General features: G+C 59.4%; 1 protein-coding gene across 5 annotated transcripts in view; it reads right to left on the reverse strand.

Moving 5' to 3' along the window:
• Window positions 1-290: 290 nt before the first annotated feature.
• Window positions 291-14,807, reverse strand: part of PPP6R2 (protein phosphatase 6 regulatory subunit 2) — a 59,204-nt gene continuing 44,687 nt past the window's right edge. For 3 of the 5 annotated variants that reach the window (XM_058673186.1, XM_058673184.1, XM_058673187.1), the window contains 18 exons: window positions 14,093-14,205; window positions 13,630-13,743; window positions 10,995-11,121; window positions 9,893-10,045; window positions 8,890-9,105; window positions 6,411-6,475; window positions 5,721-5,812; window positions 4,790-4,875; window positions 4,394-4,474; window positions 4,051-4,148; window positions 3,844-3,901; window positions 3,601-3,722; window positions 3,345-3,496; window positions 2,822-2,978; window positions 2,656-2,729; window positions 1,933-2,107; window positions 529-714; window positions 291-451 (listed from right to left, as the gene is read on the reverse strand). In XM_058673186.1, coding sequence (XP_058529169.1) covers window positions 382-451; window positions 529-714; window positions 1,933-2,107; window positions 2,656-2,729; window positions 2,822-2,978; window positions 3,345-3,496; window positions 3,601-3,722; window positions 3,844-3,901; window positions 4,051-4,148; window positions 4,394-4,474; window positions 4,790-4,875; window positions 5,721-5,812; window positions 6,411-6,475; window positions 8,890-9,105; window positions 9,893-10,045; window positions 10,995-11,121; window positions 13,630-13,743; window positions 14,093-14,205 — 2,139 coding nt within the window. In that variant the 3' untranslated portion in view covers window positions 291-381. Of the gene's footprint in view, window positions 452-528; window positions 715-1,932; window positions 2,108-2,655; window positions 2,730-2,821; window positions 2,979-3,344; window positions 3,497-3,600; window positions 3,723-3,843; window positions 3,902-4,050; window positions 4,149-4,393; window positions 4,475-4,789; window positions 4,876-5,720; window positions 5,813-6,410; window positions 6,476-8,889; window positions 9,106-9,892; window positions 10,046-10,994; window positions 11,122-13,629; window positions 13,744-14,092; window positions 14,206-14,807 lie in introns of those variants that run through there. The other 2 variants (XM_058673185.1, XR_009246704.1) reach the window with 2 other exon arrangements.

A 14,807-nucleotide genomic window follows, 5' to 3' on the forward strand; every position in this document is an offset into this window, starting at 1 on the left:
CACAGCCAAGCCGGACCCTCACATGTGCCCTGTGCCACGGGACCTGGCTACAAGCAGGTACAAAGTGCAAAAAACAGCTCTTCCTGCGTTTGCTTAAAAACAAAAAGCTCAGTACCTGGCACTGGGAGGTACCAGGTGCCCTTGGTGCCCTGACCCCCAGCCACTGTGGGAAGAGGGGTGCTCCCTCTGACCTTATTGCTGTGCTTGGGGCCAGGCCCCCACACAGGGCCGTGACCCAAGGCCCCATTTGGGGTCAGGCAGGAAAGACAAAATGGGGGGGGTCTGACTGGTTCCAGCGACCAGCTTTACCAATGCAGCATTTATTTTAAAATTAAATTAAATTTAAAAATTGCATCACCAGTAGTTATCTTGATTAAGGACTCAGCCTGAGCAGGGCTGGCCATGGCCGGGCCCGTTGAAGGCGGCTCCCTCGGGTGGGGTGTCGGTCTCCCTGCAGGATGGCAGTGGGGTTGGCACCACTGGGGCTGTGGCCAGCCCCACCCAGCCCTCCTCACGCAGCATGCTCACCTGTCCTTGGCCACTGTCCCTGGGTTGGGCGCTGCCACAGCCGCTGCATCAAACACTGCTGGGGCAGCTGTAGGGGGCTCAGCCTTCAGTGCGTGGGGAGCTCCAGTCGCCACAGCTAGGGCCCTGGTCGTTTCCACAGGTACAGGGCCAGTGGCTTCTGGCAGTTTGTCACCGACACATGCAACCCTGTGTAGCAGACAGCTCTGGTCAGTGCCACAAAGGGTCCACCCCGATTTCCCATCTAGGACAAGCTGAGCTGACTCGCAGCGCACCTGGGCAATTCTACTGGCTGCCATCAGCAAGCCCGGCCCTAGTCCTGAAGCTGCGGGGAGATAGCTTCCCCGGCAGAAGCAGCCCCCCAGTCTTAGGGGACCAAGCTGTGGGGACTTCACAGGGCTGCTCACTCCTGCACACTTCCTGTCAACGGTTCACAGCCCCACCCTGACAAAGCTGCAGAGCCTGGGCTTGCTTCCCCTGCCGCGGGGCAGCAAGAAGATGGGCCTGACACATGGCTGGAGGACACACTGCACCCTAGTACCACATGGGGTTCTGGGGACCATGGTGGAGGGGGGAGTCGGTGGGGCCTTGTCACAGAGGCAAGAGACTCACCTGTTTAGGGGTGGGATGGACCAAGATCCAGAGCCTGATATCCCATACCCTGGCAGGATCACCCTTCCCAAGCACTCTAGAGAAGCCTGCTGTGTGACCAGCACCTCGTCCCCCACCCCCCACCAGGGAGCTCCTGTGTGACCATGCTGGTGCCTCAATCCCTAATCCTGTGGGGTTCCTGCTCACCCTGAGCCCCAGCCTGGCAGCTCCTGTGCCAGGTGTACCCTCATCACTCCTGCTGCCCCAGTCCTAAGTAGTGCCTTGTCAGTCCACTTGCCCTGCCGCAGCTCATTTCCTGCCTGGCTCCCAAGCCTGTGCTGCTCATACGCCCACCCACTGCCCCCAGGGCCAAGGGCATCTGTCTGATGGACCCCAGGGGACTGCCTCCCACATGGGCCTCTGTGCTTATACACTGCTCTCAGGAAGACCTGCATCTCCCCTGGAAGTGGCCTGCAGCCCCCAGGCAGCGTGTGGGTGTTCTAGGTATGGTCCAGGCTCTTTAGGTGCTCTGGGTGTCTGCGCTGAGATCAGCAAACCTTCACTGGGCAAGCCCACCATGGACATTTGCTGGACAGCACAGCCAAGGGCCCTGCCCATCTTTACACCATCCAGGGAACCCAAGACCCAAGGATGCAGCCCGACCTGGCTCCTGAGGGGAGGTGGGAGCTGTATCAGAAAGAGCCCTTTCCACCCCTCCCCTGTGCTGTGTCATGGTCATAGGCTGCTGGACCTGCCGGCCTGGAGCCAGCTGTGTGCGATCAGGGGCCCTGGGCAGGCCTGCTACCCGCTGCACACCTGCCACCAGCCGCTGTCTCTGTGCTGGGCAGTGGGGAGGTCTCCTGGTCAGGGCCCATGTTCCTGGTGTCCATGGCGCCAGCTGCCTTCTGCTTGTCCTCCTCACTGCTGGAGGCCACCAGTGAGGTCTTGCTGGTGACACACATGTTCCACGCACAAGGGGACGCTGTACTGACTGCAGAACAGAGAAGCATCAATAGCCAGCGAGGGCAGAAGGTCAGTGTGTGGCTGCTACAGCCTTAGCCCCACCAGTGGGCACGGTCAGTGGAGCACAAGACTGAACCTTAGGGCATCCCTGCCATGTGCTGCTAGCATGTGGAGTGGCAGCATGAGCTCATACACCTGGGGTGCCCGCCATCAGGACCATGCTTGTCCGCCCGCCACCGAGCCAGGTGGTGGCCACCCTGCATTCTGATGAGGACACAGGGACTCCACGTGGTCCTGTCTCTGGGACAGAGTGGGGGTGTGCCCATGGCCATGCATGCACTCCTAAGCTGCTGCTCAAGACACAGGCCGTGCCCCTGGCCCTGGGCTGCACAGACATGGCTCTGTGGCAGCTTCCTGTGCTGGGGGAGTCTCCTGAGCCCATGCCTGCTCCAATTCCAAGTCCCAGCCTGCCCTGGGGCCCTGGCTTCCTCCTCCCCATACCCCCAAGGAGGGGCCGGCCTGTCTGGGGCCTTGGACCAGGCAAAGCTGGGCCCTTGAAGAGCTGCCCCTACTCACAGGCTGGCTCCTGGCCCTGGCTCCTGCTGCCCTCAGTGTCCACAGGGGAGCTGCACCTGGGCCCTGACTCGGAGCTGCAAAGAGGGCAAGGACAAGGCTGAGGCCTCAGAGACGGTCACCTCCTGACCTCGGCCAGTGCTTCGGGGCCCCTGGATATGTCTGTTACCAGCAGAAAGGCTGGAAGTCGGCAAACTGGGCCCAGCCCTTCTCCTCTGGAGCAGAGGCACTGGCCACCCACACGCTGGAACCCACGTCTCTTGCCACGCTTGCGGCCCCGGGTGTCAAGCTTCCTGGCTCGTCAAACACGGCCACCCATGCTGCACCTGCCAGGAAGGGGGCAATGGTGAGGTGGTATCTGGCCGTCCAGTGATGCTACCCACCTAACCCACTGTCTAAGGCAGGGGGCTCGTTGGGCACCACTGCCCCTTGCCTGGCTTGGATGTGCCCGGGACCCCAGGACAGAGGGGAGGACAGGAGGTGCTGCCAGGGCAGCTGCACCTCAGGATGGTCCTGGTGGCATGAGGCACACCTTCCTGACAGATAGGCCATAGCCATTAGAGACATGAGCAAGAATGAAGCCTCCAGGAGCCCGCCGGTGTGCAGGGAGGGAGCTTCCAGACCACAGGCTGACAGGAAGCCATGCTAGGCAGGCCCCAACAGCACATCCCCTGCCCAACTCCCAAAACTACCTTCTGTGGCCCCCTGCAGGGGAGCGGCTTTGTCCTCCACGGGGGTCCCTGGAGTGTCCCCATCTGCCTGGTTTGCATCTGCTCTCCTCTCCTGGCCCCCACGCTCTGGGGGCTTCTTGGAGCAGCTCCCTGCGGTGTGGGGGGTCCCAAACCTGGAGGCACAGTCAGATGCTCACTGTCCCAGGACATGTCCAGCTCCGTGGGAAGGGCCACATGCCTCCTTGGGCCCCACAGCTTCATGAGGGTGGCTCAGCACCTGGCCCTGGCCATCACTCGCGTGGGACAGCGAGTCTCCTCATTCTCCCAGATGTCCTCCTCCTCATCATCGAAGGGCTGGATGCGGTCACTGCAGCAGGCCTCGAACAGAGCTGTGCTGGGCTGCAAGGCCGAGAGCTAGGCTGACCATCACCCAGGGCGCAGAGCTGCCACCTGCTGGGGGGACTCCCTGGGGGCACCTCCCAGCCAGGGACAGCCCCTAGCAGTCCAGCAGCTCACTCACACTGTCCTCCTCTGCATCAATGCTGAAGTCGATCTCTGCAATCCTGTCGAATGGGGCGCTGCGAGAACCAAAGGACTCATCAGCCTCTGCTCATGGCCCCGCCCCTGGGGACAGGACGTCCTCCTCAGCCCCGCCCCTGGGGGGACATAGGGCCAGACTCCGGGCAAGACCACAGGAAGCTGAATCCGGGGACCTGACTGGGCTCACCTGATGCCGTCGTCCTGGTCAGCAAAGTCCTCGTCCTTGAAGCCAAACTGGTCCGCAAAGCTGGCAGTCATCTGTTGCATCTGGTACTCGGAGAAGGCCTGGAGGGATGGGTGTCCGTCAGGAGCAGGCTGCGGACTGGAGGCTGCTCCTTGGAAGTCTCTGGTTGTCCAGCCTTTCCTCCAGCAACACGGGGCTTCAGGGTCTGCTAGGTGTGTGCAGGCGCACCCCACTGTGGGGTCTCCCCAGAGCCTCCTCTCCCCCACAGGCGCTCCCCTTCACTAGTGAGATGCCATCAGGCCACGCCCAGAGGCAGGGCTGGGTGCAGTGCCGGCCACGCCCTCACCTGCTGAAGGGACAGCTCGTTAGGGAAAGCGCCCTCAATGTCCTCGTCCTCGCTTGAGGAGTGAAGGTGGTGAGTGCCCACCTAAAACAGGCCAGACAGGGTGGGCGCATGAGCCACCGGCACCCCAGGTCCCGCCTGCTTCAGCCTGGCACTGCTGATGTGGCTGGGCATGGAGGCCCAGGGGAGGCCCAGGCTCCCCGTGCAGGGCTGTGGGCAGTCACAGCTCCATGTGGGAGAAGAGAGCACTGGGAGGCCCTCAGGATGGCAGCTGACCATGCCCCCGGGCAGGCTGGGTGGGCTCAAGGGTGCAGCCCAGCCCTGCTCAGCACTGCCCAGTGCCGCCCTGGGCCTGAGCTGCGGGGGAGGGGTCCACGTGGTCACCCTGTGGGCCCTCACCAGGTCCACGGTGTTTCTGCGGTTCGTCTCCGTCAGCGTCTCTTCCACAAAACTCTCCCAGCGCCCACGGCACTCGGCAGGGAGCCCTGCAAACCAGTGCAGCCTGATGAGCTCCTGGCTGCCTGCACGGGGCTGTGTGACTCTAGTCAGCGCCTGCCACTCTGGCAGCTGTCTTGTCGCTACACCGGCCTCGGCAGGGGTGCCTTCTGGGCATATGTTGGTGTGTGGTGACCCCAGACACAGACATTGGCAAGCACGATCTGCTGGCAGCTGGCCTGGCATCCGGCCTCTACGCTTGCAGCTAGCTACAGAGCTCCCTGCTGCCGCTCACCTCCTCAGGCTGCCCCCACCCATCCCACTGGCTTCATGCCTCTAGCTCAGAGACCTCCCTGGCCGGTCCGAGTGACTCGGCCTGCTGCACCAAGGCTTGCCCCAGTGCCCTGCCCATGAGACTGGCCAATAAAGCCCCAGGCTAAGAGGGCCCTAAGCGCCCAGACAGGCCCCTAAGAGTGAACACTGCTTCCCAAGCAGTCCTCCTTCACCCGAGACCTGGCTGGGCAGATTGTACTGGTTGGGACTGCAGGCATAATGGCTGTCTACCAGCACACCTTGAGGCATCCACTCGGGCTCAGCCCAGGTCCCAGCATCTCCCAACACCACCCCCACCCTGTGTCCACGCTGACCACACCACTCAGGTTTGAGGGCCCTCCTGCCCAGGATGGCCAAATAGCACTGTCCTCGCTCAGCTCTGACAAGGCTCATGGCCACGGGACTTGACAGGGCCCCTGGTGAGAATCCAGGAGGGTACCAGGGCAGCCACTGCGCAGGCTGAAGGCAGGAGCAGGCCTGGCTGGGGAGGTCTGCTGCTCACAGCCAACACCGAGGGTCTGGGCAGGAAGGCAAGAGGGAGGGTGGGACTGGGCAGGCTCACCTGGGATGACCTCGCTGACGTGTGTCTGTGCCACCGCGTTGGCGATGCGTGTGAGGTGGCCCATGTGCCCGCGCCTCAGGCCTCCCGCTGCCCTGGGAGCACAGGAACTGTCAGTAGCTGCTTTGCCCTGGGAAAGCTTCCTGAGGCTTGTCCCCAGCCACCTCCAGGCAGCTCCAACTCAGGGCCCACGCACAGCCTCCAGCCACTGGCATTCAGACAGCACCACCATAGAGTGCCACTGCCTGCTACTGCCTACCTCGCAAACAGTGGGGGCTGAGAAGGCCACCAGGTCTGGCCAAAACCCCAACTGAGCCCGGGCCTGGAATGCAGCATCCGCGGGGGACACAGATGAGTTCAGCCCTCAGGCAAGTCCAGGAGACAGACCCTTTTCAGTATCTGTGAGCCTGGGCCCACACTCCCAGGACAGCAGTTGGGCTGGGGAAGACCTGGGCCGTGGCACAGGCCAATGCGTGAGGTGCTGCCTGACCAGGTGCAGGTGCGTCCCTGGGAGCAGGTGCTGATGCAGTGCGTCTCGGTTCTGGGGGACTTTAGGATTGCGTGTGGGAGCCCCAGGGTCCTCCCTCCCAGACAGAACTGACAGCCGTGTACCCAGCAGGACAGTCCTGATGCCCACCGAGTCGAGAAGCTAGGCTGCCTCCACCCACCACCATAACCCCCACTGGCTCTTACTGTGTGTGGTCATTGGCTTCCCAGGCCTCCAGGATCCTCTGTACCAAGCAGCATTTCTGAAACAGCTGGCGAGAGAGACAGGTGGGGTGAGCGGGGGGCTGTGGCTCTGCTGTGGCAGCAGCCGCCCAGGGCCCTGAGTGTGAGAGGACACTCTCCAGCCTCTAGGGGCCCCTTCCTGGCAGGCACTGTCAGTCTCCATCACCATCTGCCAGGTTTGCACTCAAGATGCCAAGGAGCCTGGCCATAGTAGGCAGACATGAGGCCCAGGGGACACTCAGGTCCACTGTGGGGGAGGCCCTTAAGCAGAGACACAGGGCCTCCTTCCTACGCCCCTTCTGGTCCATCAGCTTGCAGTGTGGACTGCGATGGTGGGGCTGAGCTGTCCTCGTTTCTGAGGTCTGCTTAGTTCCTTCCTCCGGCTCAGCGTCAGCTGTTGAGGATGGAGAAGGGGACGCAGCTTTGAGAACCCAGCCAGTGGACCGTCACAGACACAGCCCAGAAGTGGGGACATCCCTGAGGGAAGGAGGGAGGATATCTGAGAGTGTTACTGCATCTCCTTTGAAGGTTTGTTTATGCACTTGAAAGGCAGAGTTAGAAAGAAAAAGAATCTTCCATCCACTGATTCACTCCTCAGATGCCTGCAATGTTCGGACCTGGGCCAGGCTGAAGTCAGGCACTTCACTGCAGTCTCCCTCGTGGGTGGAGCGCCCAAAGACTTGTCCATTTTTCACTTCAGGAATTTGAAGGGGAAACACCTGGGACTCAAACCAGTACCTACGGGATTCTGTGCTGCAGGCAGTGGTCAACCCTCTACGGCCAGTCCAGGACCCTGAGTCTCCTTATTAAACAGCTGACTTCTCTGACGGGAGAGACAGGGAAAGGGTTTCCCAGACTGGTCTGTCCCCTAATTGCCTGCCATAGCTGGGGCTGTGCCAGACTGACACCTGGAGCCTAGAACCCCTGCCAGGTCCCCCACTTTGAGCCATCACTGCTTCCTGCCAGGGTGTGCGTGAGCATGGGGCTACACGCAGGATGTGGGTTCCTGACTGCTAGACTAAACCCTGCTCCACATGTCCTGCTAAAGTCCAAATTCCACCATTTTTTCGCATGAGAATTTGGCATTTCTCTTCCCTAACAGTGGACTGAGCCATGAGAGGCAGGCTCCATTCCAGACATGGTGAGGGCATCGCCCACCCTGGGGTGCAGCCAAGACAGACAAGACTATCTCCCTCTTGCCCTCTGTCACCACGGAAAGGCTGGGAGACGATGCAGGAGACAACCTGTCCAATACCACATGTGGGGGACAGGATCCAACACCCCAATGTAGCAGAACATGGGGGATCATCCTTACAACACCCCAACGCAGCACCACATGTGGGGGACACCCTTACAACACCCCAACGCAGCACCACATGTGGGGGACACCCTTACAACACCCAAATGCAGCACCACATGTGGGGGACACCCTTACAACACCCCAACACAGCACCACATGTGGGGGACACCCTTACAACACCCAAATGCTAACAGCACTGTGGGGGTCACCCTTACAACACCCCAACACAGCACCACATGTGGGGGACACCGTTACAACACCCCAACACAACACCACATGTGGGGGTCACCCTTACAACACCCCAACACAGCACCACATGTGGGGGTCACCCTTACAACACCCCAACGCAGCACCACATGTGGGGGACACCCTTACAACACCCCAACACAGCACCACATGTGGGGGACACCCTTACAACACCCAAATGCTAACAGCACTGTGGCGGTCACCCTTACAACACCCCAACGCAGCACCACATGTGGGGGACACCCTTACAACACCCCAACACAGCACCACATGTGGGGGACACCCTTACAACACCCAAATGCAGCACCACATGTGGGGGACACCCTTACAACACCCCAATGCAGCACCACATGTGGGGGACACCGTTACAACACCCCAACGCAGCACCACATGTGGGGGACACCCTTACAACACCCAAATGCAGCACCACATGTGGGGGACACCCTTACAACACCCCAACGCAGCACCACATGTGGGGGTCACCTTTACAACACCCCAACACAGCACCACATGTGGGGGACACCCTTACAACACCCCAACACAGCACCACACGTGGGGGACACCCTTACAACACCCAAATGCTAACAGCACTGTGGGGGTCACCCTTACAACACCCCAACGCAGCACCACATGTGGGGGACACCCTTACAACACCCCAACACAGCACCACATGTGGGGGACACCCTTACAACACCCAAATGCAGCACCACATGTGGGGGTCACCCTTACAACACCCAAATGCAGCACCACATGTGGGGGACACCCTTACAACACCCCAACGCAGCACCACATGTGGGGGTCACCCTTACAACACCCCAACACAGCACCACATGTAGGGGACACACCTCCAACACCCCAACCCCTACACCCCACATGGGGGGGCTGGCCTGGACTTACATGGGTCACCATGCTGTTCTCAGGGAGGCTGGGTGTGGGCTGGGGCGGCTCCAGGTCCCTTAGCCCACTGCCATGCTCCTGCGGAGGCTCCGCCTCGTTCGCAGCCCCTCCAGCTTCTCCCCTGTCACCTGGAGCAGCATGGGCGAGGATAGCAGCGATGCAGAGTTCCACTTGGAAGTGTAGGAAGTTATTCCAGGTGTACTTAAAAAACAAATCCTGAGCAAACAGAGGGCAGAGACACAGCTCGGCTTCCTCCCATAGCGCCAACTGTTACACCCGACTCCGCACACATCTGCTCCCCACGCCATCCAGCAAGCCGTCTGAAGCCATCTCTCTATGACACATCTTTTGAAAAGATTTAAATGAAATTTTTTTGTATTTGATTTATTTCACGTTTCAGACGGCAAATCTCACATTTTACTACTTCACCATAACAAACATTAAGGGATGGGGAAAGAGAATTCCTACAGTGAGAGGGAAAGTAAAATCGGTCTTTTCCCGATGATGATCCCAAGCTGGACCTGGAGCTGCACTGTCCCGGCAGTGCCCACTGGGAGACTGAGGTCAGCAGCCCTGCAGGGCTGCAGCTGCTGCCTTCTGGGTCAAGGCTGCAGGGGGAGGGCAGCCTTGGGGAGTGCTCCCCCAGCGCAGCAGCACTGGTCACTGCCTGCCCATTCCTCCCTTCAGGCAGGTCACCGGTGGCACTGCTGGGTGGAGGGTGCCCTCTGCTGGTGCAGACTAGAACTGTGAGGATGGCCACTGGCTCCAGGCTGCTTTGTGGAGCCCCAGCCCCGCGGGCAGTCACAGGCCCCTCTCTGCCTTCAGGTCAGTTCCGTGGTCACTGCCTAGGGCCCCTAGATGGACAGGTCCTGTGGTCACCCAAGGCTCCACCAGGGCCCAGTGCTCGGGATGAGAGCTCCCCTCAGGCAGGCCTTCGTACAGTTGCCTTGCCCGTGGGCTCTGCATGACACACAGTGATGCATGGCCGGCCGCGGGTCCTCACCAGCAGTAAGTCCATGGTGTTGAGCCGGCACAGCTCCTGGTTGATGCTGGGCGTATTTGTGTGCAGCAGCACGGCCATGAGCCGGGCCCCGTGCAGACGGGCATTCCCGAGGGGCTCTTCTAGCACGCCGAGGGTGGTCAGGATAGCTTTCTTCTGTGAATACAGGACGCACCCCCCAGTGAAGGCCTGTGACACATGGAGCTTCTGCTGGCCTTTCCCACTTCATGGCTAATGGCCACTCAGGAGGAAGTGTGTGTGTGTGTGTGTGTGTGTGTGCAAGCGTGCATGCGTGCCTGGGGTGTCCCTTGAGGCAGGGCTAACCGACACAGGAAACCAGGGCATCAGCAGGGTTAAGAACCCCAGATTTCCCATCGATTTCAGAGAGGGAGGGAATGCGTGCAGTCAGCTGGTCCTGAGCCACCGAGAGCGCCTCCAGATGAGGCCACCAAGGGTCAGCACCACAGGAGACTGCAAGGCCAGCCTGAGGGTCCCAAGACCGTCCCAAGCAGCTGGAGCTGCGAAGGTCCCAGAGCCCAAGGGATACCAACAAGGTAAAGTTGGGGGTCAGACTGGATTGGGGTATTTTTGATCCTCCTCCCCCCCAGATTCAGCAAAACTCATTAAAATAACTTCTGGTCTCCAGGAAGCACAAGGACTAGCCAGGAGGTGGGGAACAGCCAGCCTCAGGCCAGCTGAAACCTGAGGTGCTTCCTGGGGGAGGACAGGAGGCTAACCTCCCCACTGCCCGAGCTGCTGAGTGAGTAAAGGGCCTCCTCTAAGATGTCCTGGCCCCTTCCCCAAGGAGTCACATGGCCTCTGGTCAGGTGCCCCCAGCTTGGAAGCTTCCAAGTGGACCTTGGGCCTAGCTGCCTGCGCCAGCCACCACATACCCTACTCCCCACCCTCTCCAAGCGGAGGCAGAGGTGAGATTCATGGATTGGGGTGGGTGTACCCTGAAAGCACTGCTCCGGCATCAACTAAGGGTCTGGGAAAGCAGAGTGGAGACACCCACACCCCATGGCCTTGGCCCAGATCTGCTGCAGGACTTCTCTCTTGATAAGTCAGCCCCTGCAGCATGTTCCAAGGCACTCAGACCGCTCACCTTCGGCGGGCTGAGCAGGAGCTGGTGGAAGTCCCGCAGCCGGGGCTCGATGCCTTGCAGGATGCCGCTGCTGACTGCAATTGGCCCCTCCGGTCCCTGCGAGCAGGGGTCCACCACACCCTCGGTCCTGTGTGTGAGCACAGCAGGTGGGACCTCGGGACGCACCTGCACCCCTCCCACCTCACTGTCTTCCTCCTCACAGAACTCTCCCAGGGGACACCACTCTCAGCCCCCACCCATGATGTGGTGCCTGAGAAGAGAGGACAGAAAAGCATGCCAGCCTTTGGGAGAAGGTCAACAGTGACACACATGGTCCGGGGGCTGGGACCCAGGCCTGTGTCCCCACTGCTCCTCTGTGCTGGGAGAATACTCGCTGTGACCCACAGTCCAGGCAGAGACAGCAAGCGGCACCAAGCCAACTGTCGTTGCTTTCAAACTTTTAGAGACATTTATTCGAACACTGTGTAGCTACCAAAGTAATGAGTGACCATTATAGAATAAATTATAGGAAAAAAATTAGGGGTCAGTGTTACAGTGTAGCACGCCAAGCTACCACCTGTGCCACTGGCACCCAATTCAGCTCCCTGCTAGTGGCCTGGAAAGCAGTGGGAGATGGACAAGTGGGAGGGCTCTGGACCCACAGGGGAGGGAGGCTGGGAAGAAGCTCCTGGCTCCTGGCTGCGACCTGCCCAGTCTTGCCTGTTGAGGTCATTTGAGGAGTGAACTAACAGAAGGACTCTGTCTCCCTACTGCCATCCTCTGTAACTCTTCCTTACTAGTAAATAAAAATCAATGCTTTTTTTAAAAAAAATTAGAGGCCAGTATTGTGACATGCAGGTGAGACCAGCATCCCATAGGGACGCTAGTTCATGTCCAGCTTAGTCCACTCGCTCTGCAGCTTGCTCCCAATAGCCTGGGGAATGTGGTGGACGATGGCCTGAGAACACAGACCTCTGCCCCAACGTGGGCGCCCCTGGCTTCGGCTGGGCCTCAGCTCTGGCCACTGAGGCAGCTCGGAGAGTAAACAGCAAAGGGAGGATCTTTCTCTCTTCCTCTCGCTCTGTAACTCTTTGAAACAATGAAATCATCCTTACTTAAATATATAAGAGGATCAAAAAGTAAAAACAAACAGCCTGTTTTCACTGTTCTATCTTAAGCTGTCGTCTTCTAACAAGCAGGGGTGGGCTCATCAGCAAAATGTCACCCGGACTTGTTGCTTTAAGAAGAGTGAAAAGTCAGCAGGAACCATGATCTCAATGTCTTACTTCTATTGTTATGCGTTAAATCAATATTTTCCTGTTGAAGAATCAATTATGTTCCCCAAAATAAATGCATAAATAAAATTAATTAATTAACATATATTGGATACTACTGGAGAGGAGCTTCTGATACTTTTACCATCAAGACTTTGCCACTTTCCTGTTGTCCTTTCTTTTGCTTAGAAGTATGCAGGCTGCTAGTCCCAGCTCACAGCACGTGACAGCAGGTAGCCAGAAGCATCTAACGGGGCAGGGCCGCCTGGCTGCTGGGTCTCCACGGCCCACAGGGGCAGGACCACCCTGCTGCAGGGTCTCCACAGCCCACAGGGGCAGGACCACCCTGCTGCTGGGTCTCCACGGCCCACAGGGGCAGGACCACCCTGCTGCTGGGTCTCCACGGCCCACAGGGGCAGGGCCGCCCCACTGCTGGGTCTCACAGTCCCAGGTACAGCCTACAGGGGCAGGACCCAGGAACAGTGGAGCCAGGCCTCCCTGCTCTCTTCCTGGGCCCACCATCCAGGAGCTCCCAGCCGCCCCTCCTGCCTCAGCAAACCCACAGCAGGCCTGAACAAACCTTTACCAGCTCTCTGCTGGGCCTCTGCCAGTGGCTCCTATGTAACCCCCTTGGGGCACCTCATGTGCTCGTGTGATTTGACAGCACCCAGACTCAGGGAATCGGGGAACAGCTGGCCCTTGTCCACGCCTCTTGAAACTTTGCATAGGGTCCTAGAGGGGTCTTAGACACCTGTGTTCTCATGCAGGGTCAGCCTCACCTCAGGGCCAGTAGCTGTTTCTGCCTCTTCCAAGCTGACAGCCACATGTCTCAACCCCGCCCCACTCTCACTACCCCTCACTGCCATTCGCTGACAGCAGACCTCAGCCACCAGTCCCACAACACACCTGCACGACCCTTCCTGGTCACACCTATGGTGTTCGCCCTGGCCCCGAGCCAGCCTAGCATCATGGGCAGCAAGGGCATGTGGCAGTGGTCTATGTCCTGCAGCCACCCTAACTGTATCAACAATTGGTCCCAAAATCCGTTTGTGTATGTGAATGGGGCACAGCGTGGGCTTAGCACACAGGTGAATGCCCCACCACGGTGAGGCTGGCACAGGAAATAATGTGTGCCAACAGGCACCTGCATGTCAGGGCAGACACACACGCGTGCACACATGCACCCGCCATGCCTTTTCAGCATGCAACCTGGTGACAGTGGGAGGGCACTCAGCCGCTGCTGCAAAGTAGACCCTCCACCTAGGGCCGCCTGCTCACACCAGTGCCTACACAATCAAGAATTCATTTTAAAGATTGCCAACCACATGTTCCACAGGCTCACTGGATGCCAAGGCTAGCCCCCACTGCCCCTTGCAACTCACCCAGCCCGCCTTGTCTCCAGCAAGGTGAGCAGCACCTGGGTCCCACTGACAAGACAGCCCTCCGTCCGGTCCCCATCAAACATGTTCCTCAGAAGCTGCTCCACACAGTCCTGCCTGGGGGACACACACGGTCACACAGAGCGTGCCAACACAGCCTACTCCGCCTCCTGGGGAAGACCCACAGCACCCCAAGTCCGCAGGGGTTTAAGGCAGGTGCTCAGGTTAGCAATACATTCCCTCCCAGCTGGCTCCCTCTGGGTCAGCCAGCCAACCCCCCGGGGCCCTCCCTTGAGGAAAAAGGTCCACCAAATTAGCCAGGCTCAAGACCTGGGGAGAATTTCACAGCCGGCTCGTGAGAAGTAAGCCAGAGGTCACGACCTCTCCAGGTGTTCACAGCTGGGCTGGTGGGGCACAGCCCAGCACCCCAGGATCCCCCAGCACCCCAGGATCTCCCAGCACTCACGACTCCAGAGCTGTGAGCAGCGGGTCTGGCTCCACAGCCTCGTGCAGCTGAAGGGCCTGGTCTCTGCCCAGCCTGACCATGTCACAGAGAGTCTGAGACGCATTCGACTGCCTCTGCAAGACGAGAGGACAACCTCAGTGCCGGCTGCAGGAGAGGCCGGTCCCACGCTGCTTCTCTGACGGCCACTGCCCGTGCTCCACGGTGGTGCCCTTGTCTCCGACAAGCCCAGGGCTGCCTTTTCTGTCAGCAGCAAGGAGACCTGGCTAGCATCTTCAGCTGTACTGTACTATTCACCAGAACTCAAACACGGGGCAGCACACATGCTATTCTCCAGCTCTGACATATGTCTTGGGGTCCATTGAATGTGTGACCATGCGCTGGTAACTGTTTTAATTTAACAAGCAGCTACTGATATGTGAAGAGAGCCCTGTGAGCTAATGAAAACAGGGATGCTGCCACAGAGCAGAGAGAGAACTCAACTTTTCTGGACAAACAGGAGCACTGCCCCTCCACCTGCACCCACCTACACTGCTGGACACCCAGACACTGTCTGTGGTAGGTGACGTGACGAGAGGCACGGCTCTTCCTGGGTAAGGGCACATGCCACGGGCCCTCTGCGGTGGGAGACACTGGGACAGCAATGTTAATGAAAACTTCAGCCAAAAGGTTGATTCTGTGCGGGGCCTTGAGCCTGCCTTGGCAACTTGGGGTAGAC

Source organism: Ochotona princeps, chromosome 15 (genome assembly GCF_030435755.1).
Source record: "Ochotona princeps isolate mOchPri1 chromosome 15, mOchPri1.hap1, whole genome shotgun sequence".
In the NCBI taxonomy this organism is placed as follows: Eukaryota; Metazoa; Chordata; class Mammalia; order Lagomorpha; family Ochotonidae; genus Ochotona; species Ochotona princeps.